The sequence below is a fragment of the Melospiza melodia genome, chromosome 25 (assembly GCF_035770615.1).
Source record: "Melospiza melodia melodia isolate bMelMel2 chromosome 25, bMelMel2.pri, whole genome shotgun sequence".
NCBI lineage: Eukaryota > Metazoa > Chordata > Aves > Passeriformes > Passerellidae > Melospiza > Melospiza melodia.
In genome coordinates this window covers 8,981,281-9,006,824 of record NC_086218.1, presented here as the reverse complement: position 1 = coordinate 9,006,824, position 25,544 = coordinate 8,981,281, and the positions used below count along the sequence as shown (strand labels likewise).

Genomic DNA, 25,544 nt, shown 5'->3' with positions numbered 1-25,544 from the left:
GAGGGGTGACTGAGGAGCTCCGGGGTGGGGGAGCAGCCCCTCGAGGGGTGACGGGGGTCTGGGGGTCGGGGAGCATCGCAGGGGGATGGGGTCTGTGAGCCCAGGGGGCTGCATCACCATGAGAATGGGGGAGAATCCTTCTGGGGGCTGCATCAGCCTGGGAATGGGGGAGAATCACCCTGGGAGTGGGGGAGAATCCTCCTGGGAATGGGGGAGAATCACCCTGGGAGTGGGTGAGAATCCTCCTGAGGTGTCACCCTGGGAATGGGGGAGAATCCTCCTGGGAATGGGGGAGAATCACCCCGGGAATGGGGGAGAATCCTCCTGGGAATGGGGGAGAATCCTCCTGGGGTGTCACCCTGGGAATGGGGGAATCTCCTCCTGCAGGCATTGCCTTGGGGGCTGCATCATCCTGGGGGCTCCATCGCCCTGGGAATGGGGGAACCTTCTCCTGGGGGCATTGCCTTGAGGGCTGAATTGTCCCTGGGGGCTGCATCACCCTGGGAATGGAGGAACACCCCACTGAGGGCATCGTCCTGGGGGCTGCAGCACTCTGGGAATGGGTGAACATCCATCTGGGAGCATCGCCCTGAGAAAGGGGGAACACCACCCTGGGGGCATTGCCCAGGGGGGCTGCATTGCCCTGGGAATGGGAGAGCATCCCCTGGGGGCTGCATCACCCTGGGAATGGGGGAAAACCCTCCTGAGGGCATTGCCCTGGGGGGCTGCATCATCCTGGGGGCTCCATCACCCTGGGAATGGAGGAACACCCCACTGAGGGCATCGTCCTGGGGGCTGCAGCACTCTGGGAATGGGGGAAGACCCTCCTGGGGCCATTGCCCTGGGGGGCTGCATCTTCCTGGAGGCTCCATCACCACCCTGGGAATGGGGGAACATCCCCCTGGGGATTGCATCAGCCTGGGAATGGAGGAAAACCCTCCTGGGGCATTGCCCTGGGGGCTGCAGCACTCTGGGAATGGGGGAGCATCCCCCTTGGGGTATCACCTTGGGAATGGGGGAAAATCCTCGTGGGGGCATCACCCTGGGAATGGAGGAGCATCCTCCCGGGGGCATTGTCCTGGGGGGCTGCACCATCCTGGCACTGGGGTGGCAAACTGGTTACAAACCCTGCCCACCCTCCCTCCATCAGCTCCTGGTTGAGCTCCAGCGCCTGCTCAAGCATTTCCATAGCCCTGGGGGGCTGCACCACCCCAGGGATGGTGGCCACGAAGCTCCAGGGCTGTGCATTGTCCCAGAGATGGGGCAGCACCGTCCCACCCACCCTGCACCCACACCCTGCCCCCAGGATCCCCACCAGGGCACCATCCCAGCCCCAACCAGCCCCCATCAGTGCCCTGCCCTGGCCCAGAGTGAGGAGAGCCAGCCCTGAGGGGAGCATGAGGCTTTATTAAATTAATTTTGGGTACATCCAGCGTGGCTCAGCCCCCAGGGTCGGGCTGGGGAGCCTGGGGTGATGTACCCCAAAATGCCGAGTCCCAGGGTGCAGTTTGGGAGTTTGGGGGGGACCCTAAGGTCCAGCTGGACGTCCTGGAGGATTTGGAGAGGGAATCTTGCAGGGAATGAGGAAACACAGAGTTTAAATTAAATACAGCACAGCAGCCCATCCAGGAGGAAACTCAAAATGAAGCAAGGATCCCAGAGCAAACGTGAGAATTTGGGTGGGCCGTGAGGGTGCAACAGAACTTGGTGGTTCTTCACTCTGAAAAAGGGTGAAAAGGCAAAAATTCCACACAAACATGTAAAAAACCCAGGGTGAGCCTGGGGTGATGTAGCCCAAAATGCTGAGTGCCAGGGTGCAGTTTGGGGGGGACCCTAAGGTCCAGCTGGACATCCTGGAGGAATTGGAGAGGGAAAGTTGCAGGGAATGGGGAAACACCGAGTTTAAATTAAATACAGCAGAGCAACCCACCCAGAAGGAAACTCAAAACGAAGCAAGGATCCCAGAGCAAACGTGAGAATTTGGGTGGGCCGTGAGGGTGCAACAGAACTTGGTGGCTCTTCACTCTGAAAAAGGGTGCAAAAAATCCACACAAACATGTTAAAAACCCAGGGTCAGCCTGGGGTGATGTAGCCCAAAATGCTGAGAGCGCCAGGGTGCAGTTTAGGGGTATCCCTAAGGTCCAGCTGGACATCCTGGAGGAATTGGAGAGGGAATCCTGCAGGGAATGGGGAAACACTGAGTTTAAATTAAATAGCAGGTGGGTTCCTGCAGGCAACCCATCCAGGAGGAAACTCAAAACGAAGCAAGGATCCCAGAGCAAACGTGAGAATTTGGGTGGGCTGTGAGACAACGAAACTCGGTGGTTCTTCACTCTGAAAAAGGGGCGCAAAAATTCCACACAAACACGTGAAAAACCCAGGGTGAGCCTGGGGTGATGTAGCCCAAAATGCTGAGCGCCAGGGTGCAGTTTGGGGGAGTCCCTAAGCTCCAGCTGGACGTCCTGGAGGAATTGGAGAGGGAATCCTGCAGGGAATGGGGAAACACTGAGTTTAAATTAAATAGCAGGTGGGTTCCTGCAGGCAACCCATCCAGGAGGAAACTCAAAACGGAGCAAGGATCCCAGAGCAAACGTGAGAATTTGGGTGGGCTGTGAGACAACGAAACTTGGCGGTTCTTCACTCTGAAAAAGGGGCGCAAAAATTCCACACAAACACGTGAAAAACCCACGGGGAGACGGGGATAAGGGGTGGGATGAGGGGGAACAACGGGGTCCTGGCAGGAAGGGGCCACCAGAAGGTTCTGTCACTCGTCCCCTGAGGAGCAGGGCTGCTGCTGGGCTGCGAGGCTCAGGACACCCTCACCCAGAACAGGGGACACGGGGCTCAGCTGCTTCCCCCTGAGGCTGCCATCCCCCTGAGGCTTGGTGGCACTGCCATCCCCCTGAGGCTTGGTGGCACTGCCATCCCCAGGGCTGGCTATCTGCGCTGGCACCACCCCCGAGGGCTCCCAGGGTGTTTCCTGCGCCGGGGCCGTGCTGGAGGTGCCGTTCAGCAGCTCCTCGGTGAACTCGGGCAGCTCCTCCGGGCTGGGCAGCCCGTTGTGAGCCCGGGGCTCGCCCTCCGGGGCCTCCTGCACCGTGGGCTCCTCCTCGCTGGAGGAGGACAAGGAGGAGCCTTCCTCCTCATGCCGGGACAGCTCGGGGTCTTCCTCTGCATCCCGGGGGAGTTTGGGGTGTTCCTCTGCATCCTGGGGGAGCTCGGGGTGTTCCTCTGCATCTCGGGAGAGTTTGGAGCCTTCTTCTGCATCCCGGGGCAGTTTGGGGTGTTCCTCTGCATCCTGGGAGAACTCGGGGTCTTCCTCTGCATCCCTGGGGAGTTTGGGGTGTTCCTCTGCATGCCGGGAGAGTTTGGAGCCTTCTTCTGCATCCCGGGACAGCTCGGGGTGTTTTCCTGCATCCCGGGACAGCTCTGAGCCTTCCTCCTCATCTCGGGACAGCTCGGGGTCTTCCTCTGCATCTTGAGAGAGTTTGGAGTCTTCTTCTGCATCCTGTGAGAACTTGGGGTGTTCCTCTGCATCCTGGGAGAACTCGGGGTGTTCCTCTGCATCCTGGGAGAGCTGAGAGTCTTCTTCTGCATCCTGGGAGAGCTGAGAGTCTTCTTCTGCATCCTGGGAGAGCTTGGGGTGTTCTCCTTCACCCTGGTAGAGCTCAGAGTCTTCCTCTGCATCCCGGGAGAGTTTGGAGCCTTCCTCTGCATCCCGGGACAGATCAGAGCCTTCCTCTGCATCCTTGGAGAGCTGAGAACCTTCCCGAGCATCCCGGGAGAGTTTGGAGTCTTCCTCTGCATCCCGGGAGAGCTGAGAGCCTTCTTCTGCATCCCGGGAGAGTTTGGAGTCTTCTTCTGCATCCCGGGAGAGTTTGGGGTGTTCCTCTGCATCCCGGGACAGATCAGAGCCTTCCTCTGCATCCCGGGACACCTCAGGGTCTTCCTCTTCATCCCGGGAGAGTTCTCCTCCATCCCAGGAGGGTTCAGGGCGTTCTCCTCCATCCCAGGAGGGTTCAGAGCGTTCTCCTCCATCCCAGGAGGGCTCAGGGCGTTCTCCTCCATCCCAGGAGGGTTCAGGGCGTTCTCCTCCATCCCAGGAGGGTTCAGGGCGTTCTCCTCCATCCCAGGACAGCTCTCTCGTGCCAGGACCCTGCCCAGCCTCTGCCACCCTCTCCCCCATCAGCTCCTGGTTGAACTCCAGCGCCTGCTCAACGATCTCCAGAATCCCCGAGGCTTCCACGATGTCCACGGGCAGCTGGGCTGTGTCAGGGATGTCTGGGGTCACCTCTGGAGAACCTCCCTGCCCCAGGCTCCCGCTGCTGCCCAGGGCTCCCTCCTCCTCCGTGCCCGGCTGCTCCTCCAGGGGCTGCTCTGCTCCACCAGGCCCTGCCTGGGCCTGGAGCTCTGCTCTGGCCTTGCTCGGGTCGTGGGGAGCCGTGCTGGGCTCATCCTCATCCTCATCTTCCTCCTGCTCCTGCCCTGCCAGCCCCGGGGTCCTGGCATCCCCTTCCAGCTCAGCTGCGCTGTGGAGCTCCTCATGTGGATCTTCTGGGTGCTCTGGTGCCTGCCACGCTGTTGGCTCACCAGAACCTCCTGATGATGGTCCCACCACCCCAAAGCAGCTGGGGTCTTCTTCTGGGCCTTCCTCCAGCTCAGCAGTGCCCTCCTCATCCTCGGGCACCTCAGGTTCCTCAGTGGGCACCTCCATACCATCATCTAGATCAGCAGCCAGATCTTCTGGGTGCCCTTCTGCAGAGCCTGTGGCACCCTGGGTTGGCTCACCAGAACCTCCTGATGATGGTTCCACCATCCCCACAGAGCTGGGGTCTTCTTCTGGGCCTTCCTCCAGCTCAGCTGTGCTGTGGAGCTCCTCATGTGGATCTTCTGGGTGCTCTTCTGCAGAGCCTGTGGCACCCTGGGTTGGCTCACCAGAACTTCCTGATGATGGTCTCACCACCCCAAGGCAGTTTGGATCTTCTTCTGGGCCTTCCTCTAGCTCAGCTGTGCTGTGGAGCTCCTCATGTGGATCTTCTGGGTTCTCTGGTCCTTGCCATGCTGTGGCACCCTGGGCTGGCTCATCAGAACCTTCTGATGATGGTCCCACCACCCCCACAGAACTGGGGTCTTCTTCTGGGCCTTCCTCCAGCTCAGCTGTGCTGTGGAGCTCCTCATCTGGATCTTCTGGGTGCTCTGGTCCCTGCCACGCTGTGGCACCCTGGGCTGGCTCACCAGAACCTCCTGATGATGGTCCCACCACCCCAAGGCAGTTTGGATCTTCTTCTGGGCCTTCCTCCAGCTCAGCAGTGCCCTCCTCATCCTCGGGCACCTCAGGTTCCTCAGTGGGCACCTCCATACCCTCATCTGCCCCTGCAGCCAGCACCTCCAGGTGCTCCAGAGCATCTTGGCCGCCTTCAGCTGCGTCCACTTGAATTTCTTCAAAGTCCTCCGGGATCTCGGCTTCCTCTGAGCTGGACACCTCTTGGCCGGGAGCAGAGACCATGAAATAGCCTTCCTCTTCATCACCCTCCTCTTCCTCCTCCTCTGGCGCGCTGGCAGCTGGTGGCCGGTGCCTCCCTTGGCCCTGCTGGGCTGTGGCACACACAGGAGCTGTGCCCGTGGTGTCCTTGCCCTCTGGAGGGTCCGGGCTGGGTGTGCCCATCGGCATCTCCTGCTGGTAGAGGTGCAGGGGGGTGCTGTCGGGCAGGGTGTCCTCCAGCTCCACCCTCCTGCCCGTGCCCACTGCCAGCTCTGGGCTCCTTGGGGTCTCCTCCAGTGCCCACTCACCTGGCACCTGCCCCGGTGCCACCAGCCCTGAGCTCTCCAATTCTGGGGGTTCTGTGTCTCTGGGGGTCTCCTCCAGTGCCCACTCATTGTTCTCACCTGGCACCTGCCCCCGTGCCACCAGCTCTGAGCTCTCCAGTTCCCCCAGCTCAGTGGGTTCTGTGTCTCTGGGGGTTTCCTCCAATGCCCACTCACCTGGCACCTGCCCAGGTGCCACCAGCTCTGAGCTCTCCAGTTGTGTGGGTTCTGTGTCTCTGGGGGTCTCCTCCAGTGCCCACTCAGCACTGGCACCTGGCACTTGCCCCAGTGCCACCAGCTCTGGATCTCTGGTGGCTTCCTCCAATGCCCACTCGCTGTTCTCACCTGGCACCTGCCCAGGTGCCACCAGCTCTGAGCTCTCCAGCTCTGCCAGCTCCGTGTCTCCGGGGGTCTCCTCTAATGCCCACTCAGTGCTGGCACCTGGCACCTGCCCCAGCTCCCCTGGAGCCTCTGCCAGCTCCTGGCTGTGCCCAGGGGCACCAGGAGAGGTTGGCACAGGCTGTGCCACGCTGCCCAGCTGTGCCAGCTCAGCCTGTGCCAGCGCCTGCTGCTGCCTCATCTCCTGCCTCCTGGCATCTCCTTCGTCATCCTCCTGGGCCTCCTCCAGCTCTGCTGGCCCTGTGCCACCTCTCTGCTCCCTTTCCAGCGTGGCACCCGCCCAGGCTGGCTGTCCTGGTCCCTCCGTGTCCCCTGCTGTCACCTCCCAGGGCTCTTGGGCACTGCCATGGTCACCCTCCTGTGCCCAGGGCTCCTCTGCTGGCTCCAGCCCCTCCTGTTCCTCCTCCTCTCCTTCCTGCAGCTCCTCAGGGGCTCTGCTGTCCCCCTCCAGGGTCTCACCTGCCTCTCCTGCCCCATGGTCTTCTCCTGCCCCATGGTCTTCTCCTGCCCCACGGTCTTCTCCTAACTTGGAACCTTCTCCTTCCCCAAGATCTTCTCCTGCCCCAAGAAATTCTGCCCCAAGATCTTCTCCTGCCCCAAGAAATTCTGCCCCAAGATCTTCTCCTGCCTCATGGTCTCCTGCCCCATGGTCTTCTCCTGCCCCATGGTCTTCTCCTATCTTGGAGCCTTCTCCTGCCCCAAGATCTTCTCCTGCCCCAAGAAATTCTGCCCCAAGATCTTCTCCTGCCTCAGAGCATTCTCCTAACCTGGAGCCTTCTCCTGCCCCAAGATCTTCTGCCCCAAGAACTTCTCCTGCCCCAAAATCTTCTCCTGTCCCAGAGTCTTCTCCTGCCCCAAGATATTCTGCCTCAAGATCTTCTCCTGCCTCATGGTCTCCTGCCCCATGGTCTTCTCCTAACTTGGAACCTTCTCCTTCCCCAAGATCTTCTCCTGCCCCAAGAAATTCTGCCCCAAGATCTTCTGCTGCCTCATGGTCTCCTGCCCCAAGATCTTCTCCTATCTTGGAGCCTTCTCCTGCCCCAAGATCTTCTGCCCCAATAACTTCTCCTGCCCCAGAGTCTTCTCCTGCCCCAAGATATTCTGCCCCAAGATCTTCTCCTGCCTCATGGTCTCCTGCCCCAAGATCTTCTCCTGCCTCAGAGCCTTCTCCTGCCCCAAGGTCTTCTCCTGCCATGGGGTCCTGTCCCACCCCGTGATCCTCCTCTCCCAGCACCTCCCTGCTGGCCTCTCCCTTCTCCCCCTCCCCTGCCCCAGCATCTCCTCCAGCTCCCGTGGGAGGTTCCTCTGCTGGGATGGCCTCAGGGGCACCTGAGGGCTCCTGCTCTGGGCACAGCTCCTGCTCCCTTCCCTGCTCTGCAGCCAGGTCCACCTCACACCTGGGCATTTTGTGCTGCTCAGCCCTTTCCTGCCCCGCATCAGCAAAGTCCTGCTCCAGGTGACCTTCTGTGGGCAGAGCCTGGTGGCTTTGCACGAGGACAGCACCAGCAGCTTCCACTTCTCTGTGGGGACATTTCTCCACTTCTCTGTGGGGACATTTCTCCACTTCTCTGTGGGGACATTTCTCCTCTTGCCCATCTGTTCCTTCCTGCTGGACATCTCCCTGCTCCTCCTCCTCATCCTCGGAGGGGTGTGAAGGCTCCGTGCTGGGGGTTTGTGTCCTTTGCTCCTCTGGCTTTTCCCAGCTGCTCTCTGGCTGCCCAGGCAGATCCTCATCCCCTTCCTGGGCCTCCATTTCTGCATCCCTTGGGCTCAGCACAGCAGGGACCTCTTCCTCCTCTTCCTCCTCTTCCTCTTCCTCCCATGCTCCCAGATCTTCCTGGCTCCCCAAGGGAGGGTCCACGCTTGGTGGGGATGGAGCTGTGTCCTGCAGGGTGCTGCTCTCCTTCGCCAGCCCCTGGAGCATCACCTCCCCAACCTTCTCCTCATCCTCACATCCCTCCTGCCCTTCCCCAGGCCCCTCTGGCACAGCCTTGGTGGGGAAAACGGGGCTGGGAGCACAGACATCCCACGTGGAGCTGGGCGTGGGCTCCTCTTGGGGCTGAGCATCATCTCCCATCTCCTTGAGGGCGTCCTCCAGCGCCTCGCTGACCAGCTGGGCCGGGTACTGCAGCCTGTGGGCATCTCCCAGGGGCTGCAGGCTGGCACTGCCACTGTCCCCAGAGGCTCTGGGCAGGGCACACTCCATCCCTGGGCTCATTGCTGCCTCATCTCCTCCTGGCCAGGCTGGGCCTTCCACCCCACAGCTCTCCTGCTCGGGGGAGAGGGCGAGGGAGGCTCTGCCTGCCTGGGGCGGGCTGGGTGGGAGAGCCCCCAGCCCCCTAACCCTGCTGGCGGCACTGCCACGGAGGGCTGGGGTGATTTTCTGGAGCTCCCTGGTGCTTTGGGGTGTCAGGGTGGCACTTTGGGGGTGTTTGGTCACCCTGGGCAAGGGGGTGCAGGGCAGCACCCGCCTGGCCTCGGGGCTCGCTGGCGATGCTTTGCTGCTGCTCAGCTCCAGTTTGAGATCTGAAAAGAGCAAGGAGGGAACCGTGAGCCTCTCCCAGCCCTGCCCTGGCTCCCTCTCAATGCCCCCTCTCCTATTTTTATTTTTATTTTTATTTTTATTTTTAACCAGCTCCTTCTTGGAAAGTGGGAAATTCCTCCCTCCTGATGCTGCTGCTCCCGGGGGATTCGTGCCCAGCTGTCGCAGACATCTTTTATGGAAAATCCTTTCCTTAGGATTTTTTCTCCTGAGAAGCTGAGAGGCCTCAGGAACAAAATGTGAACAATGGTTATCTGCTGCTGTGGAATGCAACAGGTGCATCTCTGATTAGCCCACGTTGATTGTTTCTAATTAATGGCCAATCACAGTCAGCTGGCTCGGACTCTGTCCCAGCCACAAACCTTTGTTATCCATTCTTTCTTTTTCTATTCTTAGCCAGCCTGCTGATGAAATCCTTTCTCCTATTCTTTTAGTACAGTTTTAATATAAAATATATAATAAAATAATAAATCAAGCCTTCTGAAACATGGAGTCAGATCCTCATCTCTTCCCTCATCCTCTGTGAACTCCATCACACCCAGCTGCAGCCACAAGCGTGCAGGTGACAAAGCTTTCCTTGGGATTTTCATTTTTTTTTTTTGTTTGGTTTGTTGTGAGGAAAAAGGAAATGCTCAGCTTGTTAGCACAGCCCTCCCGTCCTGTGCTGCCCTTCCCATGAAAGGAAGGGAATTAAAAACGAGGCAAAGGAGCAGATAAGGCTGGTGAAGGAGCAGATAAGGCTTATCTGGGCTGTGAGCCCCGTGCCAAGAGCCCCCTGGACGCTGTTCACACCTTCCTATCGCTGCCAGGAAAATGCAGGGAAATGTGTCTGAATCCACATTTAAACACATCTAACCTCCCCAGGAAAATGTGTCTAAATCCACATTTAAACACATGCAAACTTCCCCAGGAAAATGCAGGGAAATGTGTCTGAATCCACATTTAAACACATTTAAACTCCCCCCAGGAAAATGCAGGGAAATGTGTCCGAATCCACATTTAAAAATATCTAACCTCCCCATGGAAAATGTGTCTGAATCCACATTTAAACACATGTAACCTCCCCAGGAAAATGTGTCTAAATCCACATTTAAACACATGCAAACTTCCCCAAGAAAATGCAGGAAAATGTGTCTGAATCCACATTTAAACACATTTAAACTCCCCCCAGGAAAATGCAGGGAAATGTGTCCGAATCCACATTTAAAAATATCTAAACTCTCCAGGAAAATGTGTCTGAATCCACATTTAAACACATCTAACCTCCCCAGGAAAATGTGTCTAAATCCACATTTAAACCCATTTAACCCTTCAGGAAAAGGTGCCTAAATCCACATTTAAACCCATTTAACCCTTCAGGAAAAGGTGCCTAAACCCACATTTAAACCCATTTCACTCCCCAGGAAAAGGTGCCTAAATCCACATTTAAACCCATTTAACCCTTCAGGAAAAGGTGCCTAAATCCACATTTAAACACATTTAACTCCCCAGGAAAAGGTGTCTAAATCCACATTTAAATCCATTTAACTCTTCAGGAAAAGGTGCCTAAATCCACATTTAAACACATCTGACCCCCACCAGGAAAATTTGTCTGAATCCACATTTAAACCCATTTAACCCCCCAAGGAAAAGGTGCCTAAATCCACATTTTAAGCCATTTAACCCCCCAAGGAAAAGGTGCCTAAACCCACATTTAAACCCATTTAACCCTTCAGGAAAAGGTGCCTAAATCCACATTTAAACCCATTTAACCCCCCCCAGGAAAAGGTGCCTAAATCCACATTTAAACCCATTTAACTCCCCAGGAAAAGGTGCCTAAATCCACATTTAAACCCATTTAACCCTTCAGGAAAAGGTGCCTAAACCAACATTTAAACCCATTTCACTCCCCAGGAAAAGGTGCCTAAATCCACATTTAAACCCATTTAACCCTTCAGGAAAAGGTGCCTAAATCCACATTTTAACCCATTTAACCCTTTAGGAAAAGGTGCATAAATCCACATTTAAACCCATTTAACTCCCCAGAAAAAGGTGCCTAAATCCACATTTAAACCCATTTAACCCTTCAGGAAAAGGTGTCTAAATCCACATTTTAACCCATTTAACCCCCCCGGGGGTGGCACCGGGGGTCCCTTACCTCTCAGCCCGTTTGTCACCCTGAATTCCCCGGCGGGCACCTGCAGGCGGCTGCTCTCGGCTTCCAGCAGGGTCCTGGGGGAGAGCAGAGGGGCTGGGGGTGCTGCAGGGGGCTCCCCGGGCACCCCGGCGTGGGGAAACTGAGGCACGGCTGCCCCCACGATGCTATGGACACAGGGCGGGTAAACTGAGGCACGGCTGGTTCCGCTGCTATGGGCACAGGGGGCATCAGGGTGGGTAAACTGAGGCACAGGTGCTTGTGGCATCAGGGCAGGTAAACTGAGGCACAGCTGGATGTGTTTCTATGGACACAGGGTGGGCAAACTGAGGCACAGCTGGATGGGTTTCTATGGACACAGGGTGGGTAAACTGAGGCACGGCTGCCTGTGCTGTTCTGGACAGTGTCAGAGTGGGTAAACTGAGGCACGGCTGGATGTGCTGCTCTGGTGCGCTAAACACAGGGGGTCAGGGCAGGTAAACTGAGGCACGGGAGCTTGGGGTGCTCTGGACACAGTGTCAGGGTGGGTAAACTGAGGCACAGCTGCTTCTGCTGCTATGGACACAGGGGGCATCGGGGTGGGTAAACTGAGGCACGGCTGGATGTGCTGCTCTGGTGCTCCGAACACAGGGTGTGAGGGTGGGTAAACTGAGGCACGGCTGGATGTGCTTCTATGGACACAGGGCATCAGGGTAGGTAAACTGAGGCACGGGAGTTGTGCTGCTCTGGACACAGGGCGGGTAAACTGAGGCACGGCTGCTTCTGCTGGACACAGGGCGGGGAAACTGAGGCACGGCTGCTTCTGCTGGACACAGGGCAGGTAAAACTGAGGCACGGCCGGTTCCGCTGCTATGACCCAGGTTATCAGGACAGGTAAACTGAGGCACGGCTGCATGTGCTGCTCTGGACACAGGGAGGGTAAACTGAGGCACGGCTGCTTCTGCTGGACACAGGGTGGGGAAACTGAGGCACGGCTGGATGTGCTGCTCTGGACACAGGGCAGGTAAACTGAGGCACGGCTGGTTCTGCTGGACACAGGGCGGGTAAACTGAGGCACGGCCGGTCCCGCCGCCCTGGCACGGCTCGCTGCGGAGCCCGAAGGAGCCCCCCTGGCTGCCGTGCCCCCTGCCCTCCCCTCCCCCCGCGGCCCGGATCAGTGTCCCCGCACGGTGACATCACGCTCGGCCGCGCAGGGCCAGCCCCATTCTCATGCTAATCGTGCCCACGGCCCCTCCGTGCGGGGCCATCTGGAAGGAAGGGCCCGCTCGGGGGGCACGGGGCCGTCCCTGCGGTGCCCACCTGTGCCCACCTGTGCCCAGCCGGGGCTCACCTGTAGGTCGCCACTTCCAGGCTCAGGGACATCTTGAGGTGCATCAGCTGCTGCCTGTCCTCCAGCACCCGCGCGATCTGCGCCCGCAGGCTCTGCTGCTCCTGCTCCAGGGCCTCCATGGCCAGCTGTGGGCACCACAGGGGGGTCAGAGGGCGGCCAGGGTCACCCCCAGCCCTGGCAGAGCCCCCCTGGTCCCCGCGGGGTTCGGGATCCCCGCAGGATGCTCAAGGATGAGCCCGGAGTTCATTTTAGCACCGGGGGCTGCGGATGGGGGAGAAAAGGGAGGAAAGGCCGGGCTGATTCATGGCTAGGTGGAAAAGAAACAACTTCATGGGCAGCTGCAGGCACCACAGGGGGGTCAGGGTCACCCCCAGCCCTGGCGGAGCCCCCCTGGTCCCCGCGGGGTTCGGGATCCCCGGAGGATGCTCAGGGATGAGGAGCCCGGAGCTCAATTTAGCACCGGGGGCTGAGGGTGGGGGAGAAGAGCAGGGGATGGGATGAGGGAGGAAAGGCCGGGCTGATTAGGAAAGAAACAACTCCATGGCTCTGCTGCTCCTGCTTCAGGGCCTCCGTGGCCAGCTGGGTCACCCCCAGCCCTGCCTGAGTCCCCCCGACCCCTGCGGGATTCGGGATCCCCGCAGGATGCTCAGGGATGAGGAGCCCGGAGCTCAATTTAGCACCGGGGGCTGAGGGTGGGGGAGAAAAGGGAGGAAAGGCCGGGCTGATTCATGGCCAGGTGGAAAAGAGACAACTTCATGGGCAGCTGCAGGCACCACAGGGGGGTCAGGGTCACCCCCAGCCCTTCCTGACCTCCACCGGTCCCCGCGGGGTTCAGGATCCCCGCAGGGATGAGCCCCGGAGCTCATTTTAGCACCGGGGGCTGAGGATGGGGGAAATGAGCAGGGCTGAAAGGGGACTGGAAGAGGGAGGAAAGGCCGGGCTGATTGATTCACAGCGAGGGAAAGAACCAACTCCATGGGCACGGTCACCCCCAGCCCTGCCCGAACCCCGCGGACCTGGGCAGGGCTCGGTGGCTCCGCTGATCCCCGCAGGATGCTCAGGGATGAGCCCCGGAGCTCATTTTAGCCCCGGGGGCTGAGAGTGAGGGAAATGAGCAGGGCTGAAAGGGGACGGGAAGAGGGAGGAAAGGCCGGGCTGATTCACAGCCGGCGTGGGAAAGAAAAGAAATAACTTTCATTAGAGCAGCGGAGGCGGCGGCATCCTCTGCCCCGGGACACCCAGGGCTGCTCTCAGCAGCTGGAACAAAGGGAGACCCTTCCCCGGGCGGTGCTGACGCCGCTCCCGGTATTTCCAGCCCGTTCCGCCTCCTCCTCCCTGCGCTGAATGGCTTTTGCAGCTGTCGGGTCGCAGCTGCGGCGAACTCGGAGGGAGTTTTTGGGAGTTTGTCCTTCCCGCACACCGGGGGCTGCGGCTGCCCCGGGATCCGCGCCCCGAACGCGGGCAGGGGTTCTGGGGGAGCCCCCGGTGGCTGCTGCTGCTCCGCTGCAGTTTGGTGACCCCGGGTGTCTGTTGTCCCCAGGGACAGAGATGTCCCCAAGGCGCTTTGAGATGTCCCCAAGCCGCTTTGCTCTTCCTCTGAGCTCATCCTCCCTCCCTTCCCTGGGCTTTGCTCGCTCTGTTCGCCTCCCCCCATCCATCTCTCGCATCTCTTTGCTCAGGGTCGTGCCCTGCGTGCCCACCCAGCACCCCCAGCCCCTCTGCTGTCCCCTCCCCTGGGGATTTTTCACTCGCCTGGAACTTTTCCGCCTCCCCGCGCTGCTCCTGCCACTGCCGGGCCAGGCTCTCCTCCAGCATCTCCTTGCGAGCTTTGAGCCCCGCCAGGTCCTTCTCCAGGTGCTGCAGCTGCAGCTGGCTCTGCTGGTTGTCCTCCACCGCCTTCCACAGGTTCTCCTTGGCCTGGCACAGGGAACCTTCCAGCTGAGCCACTTCTGCCTTGTAGGTCTCCACCGCCCCTTTCCAGATCTCCGAGAGCCTCTTGGAGTAATCCTCCACCTCCACGGGCTGCAGGGCCACGGGGGCACAGCGGAAACTCTCCAGGCTGTGCGAGAAGGTGGCGATCTCCTGGTCCAGCCCCGCTTTCTCCTCCTCGTGCACCTCCAGCAGGGCTTGCACCTCCTTCTCCAGCTGCGCCGCTCTCTCCTTGAGCCAGATCTGCGCTCTCCTCTCCTCCTCCAGCTCCTTCCTGCTCAAGGACAGCTCCTTCTTGGCTGCTTCTCGGGCTGCCTGCTCCTTCTGGCACCTGCTCCTCACCTGCTGCACCTCCTCGTAGAGGTTGTCCCTGGCCAGCTCGGCCGTGCATTTGTCCCTGAAGGCGACATCCAGCGCATCCCGCAGCGCTCGCAGCTCCTCCTCGTACTTGGCCCTCCACGATTCCCCCGCCCGGCCGCTCTTGCTGCTCTGGATTTCGGCTCGCAGCAGCTCGTTCTCCTCCTCCAGGAACTTCACGCGGGCCAGGTAGGCCTCCAGGCGCTTGTTGAGGTCCCACATCTGCAGCGATTCCTCTCCCAGGGCTCTGGGCGCCGCCAAACTCTCCGCGCTCAGCATGGCCATCGTGGGAGGATGAGGAGGGGAAGGCGGGGAGGGAAGCAGAGAGTGCCGGCGAGCAGAGGGGAGAGCAGCTATTCATACCCTGCCTGCCGAGTGGGAGGCCCCCGAGACCCGGACGAGCAGCTGCGTTTAACCCTTGCACAGCCGAGCCCACGTGGGCTCCGCGCCGGGCTCGGATTTCCCGGCCGTGAGGAAGAGCATGGTGCCGCTTCCCACTTCCAAGCCCTCAATCAGGAGGGTGATTTGAGGGCTTGGATCCTCTCCCTAAAGCCCGAGGGCCGTGCCAGGGAGCTGGAGGGCTGCCCTGGGGCTCGGCGAGGAGTTTGGGAGGTGTCCAAGGGCACTTGGCAGATGCCCAGCCCGGCTGCATCATCCCTGTGTTGGGGAAGATGGAACAGGAAAGCCTTATAAATATGATTGTCTAGCAAAAAAAAAAAAAAAAAAAAAATTTTTTTTTGAGAATATAGAAACTGTGAGATTGAAATTAAAGCAAGCTTTGAGATCCTTTAGTTACTGAACACCTGGAAAACAAAGGCGTGGCTGGACTGAAGGTGATCCCCTTTTGATGGAACAACACCCTCTGCTTGCAGACAGCTCCAAGGCTCAGAGCAGACCCTGCCAGCTTGGCAGAAGGGGTCCAAAGAGGAGTTTTTAGGGTTTAAAACCACTCCAAATAGGAGTTTTTGGGGTTTCCACAGAGCAGTTTTTAGGCTTGGCAGAAGAGGCGCAAAGAGGAGTTTTTAGGGTTTTAAATGCAACACAGTATGGTGATGTAATGATTCTTACAGGCTGTATGTGAATGCTATAGGATTTGTATCTTGTACTGGATTGGTTAGTGAGAATTAGAATATTCAGCACGGAAGATTTATGGTATTGTAACGGGAACTTCACTCTCTTATCCTTTTTACTCTCTTACCCTTTTACTCTTGTGTGCTTTTACACTCTTACCCTCTTATCCTCTCACCCTCTCTACCCCTCTCTTCTCTCAGGCCTGCTCTGAGCTGTGGCTGGGCCCTGCATTTGGCTCTTTGCAATGAACCCCAAATCCCAAAAGGCCCCTGCACCCAGGCCCTGTGCAATAAACCCCAAATCCCAGCAGGGCCCTGCACCCAGGCCCTTTGCAATAAACCCCAAATCCCAGCAGGGCCCTGCACCCAGGCCCTGTGCAATAAACCCCAAATCCCAGCAGGGCCCTGCACCCAGGCCCTGTGCAATAAACCCCAAATCCCAGCAGGGCCCTGCACCCAGGCCTTGTTCAATAAACCCCAAATCCCAGCAGGGCCCTGCACTTGGCCCTTTGCAATAAACCCCAAATCCCAGCAGGGCCCTGCACCCAGGCCCTTTGCAATAAACCCCAAATCCCAGCAGGGCCCTGCACTTGGCCCTGTGCAATAAACCCCAAATCCCAGCAGGGCCCTGCACCCAGGCCCTTTGCAATAAACCCCAAATCCCAGCAGGGCCCTGCACCCAGGCCCTTTGCAATAAACCCCAAATTCCAAAAGGCCCTGGCTTCAGAGATCTCTCGTCTTTGTCCATCCTACAGGCTTGTGAGCCCCGTGCTCCCCCAAAACTCAGGGGGCTCGGAGCCCCAGAGGAGCCCCCCGAGGGTCTCACAGCCCCTTGATATAGATATATATCAAAGTTCGTGTTGGGTCTGATAAATCTTTGCCTGAGAAATGTTCCATTGGAACTTTGTCTTTCAATAAATAAACTACTTTTTGTTTTTATGGAAAATGAGAGAAAAAAAAATGTAGAAAGGATAAAGTTGAGTTCTAATTCCAAACGTCTGTATTAATTCAGACGCTTTGGATTTACAGATAAATCAGGTGGTTCCACCATCGTCTTCAAGTAAGAAACAAAATAAAGAGACAACGAGACAATAACAATATAAATAACGTAAAAAGAAATCATTAAAAACCACCCCTTTTGAGTTCCTGTTCAAATCAATAATCAAAAATATTGGTTCCCTGTCCTAACTTCAGAGAACCTGGTAATTTTTGTTAGGATTTGCATTTTTGATTCTATGACAAGTTAAAAGACCAGATTCCTTTAAAGTCTCTGAAGCTTCATGAAACAGAGAACATTTATTTCTTTGATCCATTGGCACATTTCTCTCACAGTCCTGGCGAGGTGATGGCTGCACTGAGGACATCTCTGGGCAGGTCCCTGCATCCATCCTATGGAAATCCCTCTGCAGAGCATCCAGCTGTGCCCAGCTGTGCCCAGCTGTGATCTTCCCTCTTCTCCAGATGTGCAAGAGCCCAACGGGAGCAGCTTCTCCGAAACTTGGTTTCCGTCAGAGCTTCCACTGACGGGGTCCAGCAGTCCCGGTTGGATATTTTTAATATTTATATTTTTTTTTGTTTTGTTTTTCTCTCTTTATTTACCCCAGATGACTTCTCTGGGGGAAGGGCAGCGCGCTGGCGAGGGGCGGAGATTCACAATTTCAAACTCGGAGGTTTTCGGCGAACAAAAGGAGTAGGAAAACGAGGAGAATATCGCTGGGGGGAGAGACTTGCCAGGATTTTCTCCCTGGAGACGGTGATTTTTCCCACCGGGAGGATCCTCAGCAGGGCAAGGAGGACAGGAATGTCTCTTCCCTACAGGGACAGGCTTCTGGAAAAACAAGCAACAAGACAAGCAACAGTCCCCTCTGCTGGCAAAGCATCTCCAGCATCATCCAGGGGCTGCTGGGGACAGGAGAGCAGCAGCAGCAGCCCCAGGAGGGTCATGGTTGTCCCCTGGGAGGGTCGGGGTTATCCCTGGTGCCTGGAGCGGGGATGGAAAGGGGATGAACCGGCTCGGGGGTCCCCAAGGGCATCATCATCATCATCTTTCCGGCTCATCTCCGGCCAGACATCCTGTCTGGCTCCTCGGCCCGGCTCTGGTTTGCCTCTCACAGCCAAGATTGGAACGCTGTTAAGGAGCCCAGGGAGGGCTGAGGTTGGAGGATCGATCTGGGGTCTCGCTGAGGTGATGCCGTGTGCTTGTCGCAGATGTCTTTTATGGAAAATCCATTCTTCGGGATTTTTCCTCCTGAGAAGCTGAAAGGCCTCAGGAACAAAATGTAAATAATTATTGTCTGCTGCTGTGGAATGCAACAGGGGCATCTGGGATTGGTCTCATGTGGTTGTTTCTAATTAATGGCCAATCACAGTCAGCTGGCTTGGACAGAGAGCCCGACACACAAACCTTTGTTATCATTCTTTCTTTTTCTATTCGTAGCCAGCCTTCTGATGAAATCCTTTCTTCTATTCTTGTAGTATAGTTTTAAGATAATATATATAATAAATTCATAAATCAAGCCTTCTGAAACATGGAGTCAGATCCTCGTCTCTTCCCCAATCTGAAAACCCCAGTGAACACTGTCACATGTGTTTTTATCTTCCTCCTCCTCATTTCCATAGCACATCTGCTGCAGGGCTGCCCTTCCTCACTGCCTGCCTGCTCCCACTTTCCTCCTCTTCCCACCTGGGATGTCCAGGAGCCCCCAAAACTGCTGCAAAAAGGCCCCCAGTGCTCATGGCGGGGAAGGAGTGAGAAATTCCTTCCTCCCTGGCCTTGTCACCCTCTTCCTCCTCCTCCTGCCTTTTGGGGTGCCTGGCCCCTCTGTCTGAGCCAGCAGCAGGGATCAGCGGGCCAAACCCTGCAGCCCAGGGAGGGCTCAGGATGCCCCAGGATGGGGATTTTGGTGTCCCTGGGGGATGTTTGAGCTCAGGATGCCCCAGGGTGCAGATGTTGGTGCCCCTGAGGATGTTTGAGCTCAGGATGTCTCAGCATGGGGTTTTTTGTGTCACTGGGGGATGTCTGAGCTCAGGATGCCCCAGAATGAGGATTTTGGTGTTACTGGGGGGTGTTTGAGCTCAGGATGCTCCTGGATGGGGATGTTGGTGTTACTGAGGGATGTCTGAGCTCAGGATACCCCAGGACGGGGATTTTGGTGTCCCTGGGGGATGTCTGAGCTCAGGATGCCCCAGGATGGAGATGTTGGTGTTACTGGGGGATGCTGGGGATCAGGATGACCCAGGATGAGTTTTTTTGGGTCACTGAAGGATGTTTGAGCTCAGGATGCCTCAGCATGGGGTTTTTTGTGTCACTGGGGGATGTCTGAGCTCAGGATGCCCCAGAATGAGGATTTTGGTGTTACTGGGGGATGTCTGAGCTCAGGATGCCCCAGGATGGGGATGACTGGATCCCTGGGGGATATCTGAGCTCAGGATGCCCCAGGATGGAGATGTTGGTGTCCCTGGGGGATGCTGGGGATCAGGATGACCCAGGATGAGTTTTTTTGGGTCACTGAAGGATGTTTGAGCTCAGGATGCCCCAGGATGGGGTTTTTTTTTGGGTCACTGGGGGATGTTTGAGCTCAGGATGCCCCAGGATGGGGATTTTGGTGTCCCTGGGGGATGTCTGAGCTCAGGATGCCCCAGGATGGACATGTTGGTGTCCCTGGGGGATGTCTGAGCTCAGGATGCCCCTGGATGGGGATTTTGGTGTTATTGGGGGATGTCTGAATTCAGGATGCCCCAGGATGGGGATGTTTGTGTCCCTGGGGGATGTTTGAATTCAGGATACCCCAGGGTGGGGATTTTGGTGTTACTGGGGGATGTTTGAGCTCAGGATGCCCCAGGATGGGGATGTCTGGACCTCTGGGGGATGTTTGAGTTCAGGATGCCCCAAGATGGGGATGTTGGTGTCCCTGGGGGATGCTGGGGATCAGGATGCCCCAGGATGGGAATGTCCCTGTCCCTGGGGAATATTTGAGCTCAGGATACCCCAGGATGAGGATGTTGGTTGTCCCTGGGGAATGGGATGTCTGTTCCCCTGAGAGGTTCTTGGGGTCAGAACCCCCTGGGATGGCACCACTGGGGGGTTCTTGGCATCAGAACCCCCTGGGAACAGGATGTTTGTCCCTGTGGGGTGCTCAGGTGGCCGTTCAGCAGTGGTACAGCTTTGTAGGAATGTGCTCTTTGTTGACAGAGTGACAAAATTAACTTTTGTTCCTTTTTGTTCCTTGTTTTCGTTCCTTTTGTTCCTTTAAAAAGGAAAGAAGCCCAGACGTTTCTATTTTTGATTAGGTGAAAAAGGCATCTCATAGGACTGGGGGATTTCAACCTTCAGGATATAATTGGACAGGAGCTAAAAAGTTTTGTTTGGGCAAGTTATTAGAAAAAGAAGAGAACAAAGAAACTAATTGCCTTTGTGAGGTGTTTTACTAGGGGCAGGACGGCTTCTTGTACTTGGATTGGTTTTTCTCTGTAAAGAGTTTGTTATTTTGCCTTTTCAATAAAACCTTTTTGTTTCCAGCACTGCCACAGAAGCCATTTTGCTGATTTGATGCCTCCTAAGGTAGCTGAGCTGTCTTGCGCGTGAAATAGATCTCCAAGAGATTATGAGACTCCTGTTCCTGAACTTTGTGGGGGTGGCAGTCTGAGGGTGCCCTGCAGTCCCAGGGTGGAAGATGGCACGTGCCTGGCACGGGGCGCATGGCACAGGGTGCATGGCACGGGCTGGGACGTGACTCCGAGCAGGGCTGGAGGAGCAGGGGGAGGAGGAGGAAGCACAGCTGGGCACTGAGGTCCTTCCAGCCTGAACACAGCTGGGGCTGGGGGCGCTGGGGGTGCCTGGGGGGGTCCCCCGTGCCTTTCCATGCCCTGGCTGATGGAGAGGGCTGAGCCAGAGCACTTCCAGAGCTGCAGGAAGGGATGGGGATCCTCTGGGGTGTCCCCTGCTCCTCTTCCTTCTCTCCTGCCCTCTTCTCTCCCTTCTTTCCTGCCCCTTCCAGCAGCTGGGTGTCCTGTGGGGGGTCTCCTGTGCCTTTCCATGCCCTGGCTGCTGGGATTGGGCTGCTTGGCTGGGGGGGCTGAGCCCCAGCATCTGCAGAGCTGCAGGAATGGATGGGGATCCTCTGGGGGGTCTAACAGGGGCTGTGCCCTGCTCCTGCCTGCTCCTCTCCTGTAAGAGCCAAAATGAGAGATGCAGGACTCCAGGCAGCTCTCCAAAATGCAGTTTATTGTATTCAAGGTGTCACAGCAGTCCAGGGTCGTGGGTGACAGAGCTGTGCCTACAGCTGTCAGCTCCAAAAGACCCGTGTCCCTCATTCAGGCTCTTACTGATGGTGCCCCACGTTGAGCGCCACTGTTTGAGCCAAAATGAGAGATGTGGGACTCCAGGGGCTCTTCAAAATGCAGTTTATTGTATCCAAGAATCACAGCAGTCCAGGGTCGTGGGTGACAGAGCTGTGCCTACAACTGTCAGATCCAGAAGACCCGTGTCCCTCATTCAGGCTCTTGCTGATGATGCCCCACGTTGGGCGCCACTGTAAGAGCTGAAATGAGAGATGTGGGACTCCAGGGGCTCTTCAAAATGCAGTTTATTGTACACAAAATGCAGTTTATTGTATCCAAGAATCACAGCAGTCAGGTCATGGGTGACAGAGATGTGCCTACAGCTGTCAGCTCCAGAAGACCCGTGTCCCTCATTCAGGCTCTTGCTGATGGTGCCCCACGTTGGGCGCCACTGTTTGAGCCAAAATGAGAGATGCGGGACTCCAGGGGCTCTTCAAAATGCAGTTTATTCCATCAAAGATGTTACAGCAGTCCAGGGTCGTGGGTGACAGAGCTGTGCCTACAGCTGTCAGCTGCAGAAGACCCGTGTCCCTCATTCAGGCTCTTACTGATGGTGCCCCACGTTGGGCACCTCCTGGGCTGGGACTGGGGAGTTCTGCCTCACAAAGTGCAGTTCTGTGGGTGGTGCCCATTGGGGCATGATGGCACCCCATGGGCTGGGACTGGAGAGCCCTGTGCCACAGCCCTGTGCCACACAGTTCTGTGGGTGGTGCCCATCTGGAGCGGGATGACACCTCATGGGCTGGGATTGGGGAGATGGAGCTGGGGCAGCCCTGGGGGTTCAGCCCTGAATGTCCCAGTGCCCGTCCTGGCACGGCTGTGGGCACCGTGTGTGAGTGTGAGAGTGAGAGTGAGTGTCCAGCCCTGTGGTGTGAGAGTGAGTGTGAGTGAGTGAGTGTGTCCAGCACTGTGAGTGTCCAAGCAGTGCGGTGTGAGAGTGAGAGTGAGTGTGAGTGTCCAGCCCTGTGAGTGTGAGTGTCCAACCCCATGGTGTGAGTGTGAATGCCCACCCCCGTGCTGTGAGTGTGAGTGTGTCAATGTCCAGACCCATGCTGCGAGTGTGAGTGTGTGTGTGCGAGTGTGTGAGTTTGAGTGTCCAGCCCTGTGCTGTGAGTGTGAATGTGAGTGTGAGTTCTCAGCCCCGTGTTGTGAGTGTGAGTGTGAGTGTGTCAATGTCTAGCCCCATGCTGAGTGTGAGTGTGAGTGCCTAGCCCCATGCTGTGAGTGTGTGAATATGAGTGTGAGTGTGATTCCCATCCCCATGCTGTGAGTGTGAATGTGAGTGTGATTCCCACCCCATGCTGTGAGAGTGAGTGTGAGTGTGTGTGAGTGATTCCCATCCCTATGCTGTGAGTGTGAGTGTGATTCCCATCCCATGCTGTCAGCGTGAGTGTGAGTGTGATTCCCATCCCCTGTGCTGTGAGTGTGATTCCCATCCCTGTGCTGTGAGTGTGAGTGTGTGTGAGTGTGAGTGATTCCCATCCCAGTGCTGTGTGAGTCAGAGTGTGATTCCCATCCCTGTGCTGAGTGTGAGTGTGTGTGAGTGTGAGTGATTCCCATCCCAGTGCTGTGTGAGTCAGTGTGATTGCCATCCCGTGCTGTGAGTGTGAGTGTGAGTGTGTGATTCCCACTCCTGCTGTGAGTGTGAGTGTGAGCGTGAGTGTGTGTGATTCTCTTCCCCGTGCAATCAGTGTGAGTGTGACTGTGAGTGAGTGTGATTCCCATCCCCGTGCTGTGAGTGTGAGTCTGAGTGTGATTGTGAGTCCCATCCCGTGCTGTGAATGTGACTGTGAGTGTGAGTGAATGTGATTCCCATCCCATGCTGTGAGTGTGAGTGTGATTGCCATCCCCGTGCTGTGAGTGTGAGTGTGATTCCTATCTCTGTGCTGTGAGTGTGAGTGTGAGTGCAATTCCCATCCCGCGCTGTGAGTGTGTGTGACTGTGATTCCCATCCCGTGCTGTGAGTGTGAAGTGTGTGAGTGTGAGTGTGAGTGCAATTCCCATCCTGTGCTGTATGAGTGTGTGAGTGTGAGTGTATGAATGTGAGTGTGAGTGCAATTCCCATCTCGCGCTGTGAGTGTGAGTGTGTGAGTGTGAGTGTGAGTGCAATTCCCATCCTGCGCTGTGAGTGTGTGTGAGTGTGAGTGTATGAGTGTGAGTGTGAGTGATTCCCATCCCAGTGCTGTGTGAGTCAGAGTGTGATTCCCATCCCTGTGCTGAGTGTGAGTGTGTGTGAGTGTGAGTGATTCCCATCCCAGTGCTGTGTGAGTCAGTGTGATTGCCATCCCGTGCTGTGAGTGTGAGTGTGAGTGTGTGATTCCCACTCCTGCTGTGAGTGTGAGTGTGAGCGTGAGTGTGTGTGATTCTCTTCCCCGTGCAATCAGTGTGAGTGTGACTGTGAGTGAGTGTGATTCCCATCCCCGTGCTGTGAGTGTGAGTCTGAGTGTGATTGTGAGTCCCATCCCGTGCTGTGAATGTGACTGTGAGTGTGAGTGAATGTGATTCCCATCCCATGCTGTGAGTGTGAGTGTGATTGCCATCCCCGTGCTGTGAGTGTGAGTGTGATTCCTATCTCTGTGCTGTGAGTGTGAGTGTGAGTGCAATTCCCATCCCGCGCTGTGAGTGTGTGTGACTGTGATTCCCATCCCGTGCTGTGAGTGTGAAGTGTGTGAGTGTGAGTGTGAGTGCAATTCCCATCCTGTGCTGTATGAGTGTGTGAGTGTGAGTGTATGAATGTGAGTGTGAGTGCAATTCCCATCCTGCGCTGTGAGTGTGAGTGTGTGAGTGTGAGTGTGAGTGTGAGTGCAATTCCCATCCTGTGCTGTGAGTGTGAGTGTGTGAGTGTGAGTGTGTGAGTGTGAGTGTGAGTGCAATTCCCATCCTGTGCTGTGAGTGTGAGTGTGTGAGTGTGAGTGTGAGTGTGAGTGTGAGTGTGAGTGCAATTCCCACCCCATGCTGTGAGTGTGAGTGTGAGTGTGAGTGTGAGTGCAATTCCCACCCCGTGCTGTGAGTGTGAGTGTGAGTGTAAGTGTGAGTGCAATTCCCACCCCGCGCTGTGTCCCATCACCCCCCTGGCCATTCCCCCCTCCCCGGAGCTGCAGCGCTGCCGGTGCCGCCTCTGCCGCCCGCAATTATTTCCCAGGGTGCCAAATGATTAATTCAGCTCAGGAACGGAGCCGAGGCTTTCTGCAAACTCACCCGAGCAATTCCCTGGCAGCTCCGCGCCGCCCCCCCGGCTGGGGAAGGCTCCGTGCCAGGCAAACTTTTGGTGAGATCTGCTTTAAAAAACCCTCGGTGCCAGCTGGGTGCTGCCCCTTTGCCAGCGGGCTGTGCTAGCTGCCCACCAGACCCCACCCAGGGGTGCCCAGGTCCCCAAAATTCCTGCAGGATTGAGGATTTGAGGCATTGCAGCCTAAAGATGCATCAATGATCCTGGCCCTGCCGCAGATGCGGGTAAACTGAGGCACTGCGAGTGCTGTGCTGTGCCAGCTCGGCTCTGGCTGCTCCCACAACCAAAGGGGTTCCTGGATGTCCCTTAGAGGGGTTTGTGATGTCCCTTAAAGGGGTTTGTGATGTCCCTCAGAGGGGTTTGTGATGTCCCTTAAAGGGGTTTGTGATGTCCCTCAGAGGGGTTTGTGGTGTCCCTTAGAGGAGTTTGTGATGTCCCTCAGAGGGGTTCGTGGATGTCCCTTAGAGGGGTTTGTGATGTCCCTCAGAGGGGTTTGTGATGTACCTTAAAGGGGTTTGTGATGTCCCTTAAAGAGGTTTGTGGATGTCTATTAGAAGGGTTTGTGATGTCCCTCAGAGGGGTTTGTGATGTCCCTTAAAGGGGTTTGTGGATGTCCCTTAAAGGGGTTTGTGATGTCCCTCAGAGGGGTTTGTGATGTCCCTTAAAGGGGTTTGTGGATGTCCCTTAAAGGGGTTTGTGATGTCCCTCAGAGGGGTTTGTGATGTCCCTTAAAGGGGTTTGTGGATGTCCCTTAAAGGGGTTTGTGATGTCCCTTAGAGGGGTTTGTGATGTCCCTTAGAGGGGTTTGTGATGTCCCTTAAAGGGGTTTGTGATGTCCTTTAGAGGGGTTTGTGATGTCCCTCAGAGGGGTTTGTGGATGTCCCTTAGAGGGGTTTGTGATGTCCCTTAGAGGGGTTTGTGATGTCCCTTAAAGGGGTTTGTGGATGTCCCTTAGAGGGGTTTGTGGATGTCCCTTAAAGGAGTTTGTGATGTCCCTTAGAGGGTTTGTGGATGTCCCTTAAAGGAGTTTGTGATGTCCCTTAGAGGGGTTTGCGATGTCCCTTAGAGGGGTTTGTGATGTCCTTTAGAGGGGTTTGTGATGTCCCTTAAAGGGGTTTGTGATGTCCCTCAGAGGGGTTTGTGGATGTCCCTCAGAGGGGTTTGTGATGTCCTTTAGAGGGGTTTGTGATGTCCCTCAGAGGGGTTTGTGGGGGCTGGCAAAGCCCTCGGACTCCTCCACCCACCTCGGCCCCGCAGCAAAAGGGGTTTTACATGACAAAGCCTCTGCTGGCTACCGGGACCCCCGCCCGCCGCCCCCTCCCCATCCAGCCGAAGCTGCCAAATCCCAGGAATCGCCACCCCAAGGCATTCCCGAGCCACGGAGGGGTCTGTGGGGAGGACACCCCCAT

General features: G+C 56.7%; 1 protein-coding gene across 1 annotated transcript; it reads right to left on the bottom strand.

Annotated features, from left to right (window-relative positions):
- Window positions 1–1,387: 1,387 nt before the first annotated feature.
- Window positions 1,388–14,985, bottom strand: LOC134429080 (nestin-like). Its single transcript, XM_063176169.1, has 5 exons — window positions 13,963–14,985; window positions 12,211–12,335; window positions 10,884–10,957; window positions 4,156–8,730; window positions 1,388–3,171 (listed from the first exon to the last, which is right to left on the bottom strand). Exons 1-5 carry the CDS (start codon window positions 14,779–14,781, stop codon window positions 2,765–2,767), a joined length of 6,000 nt encoding a protein of 1,999 aa, XP_063032239.1. The 5' UTR covers window positions 14,782–14,985; the 3' UTR covers window positions 1,388–2,764.
- Window positions 14,986–25,544: the final 10,559 nt, after the last annotated feature.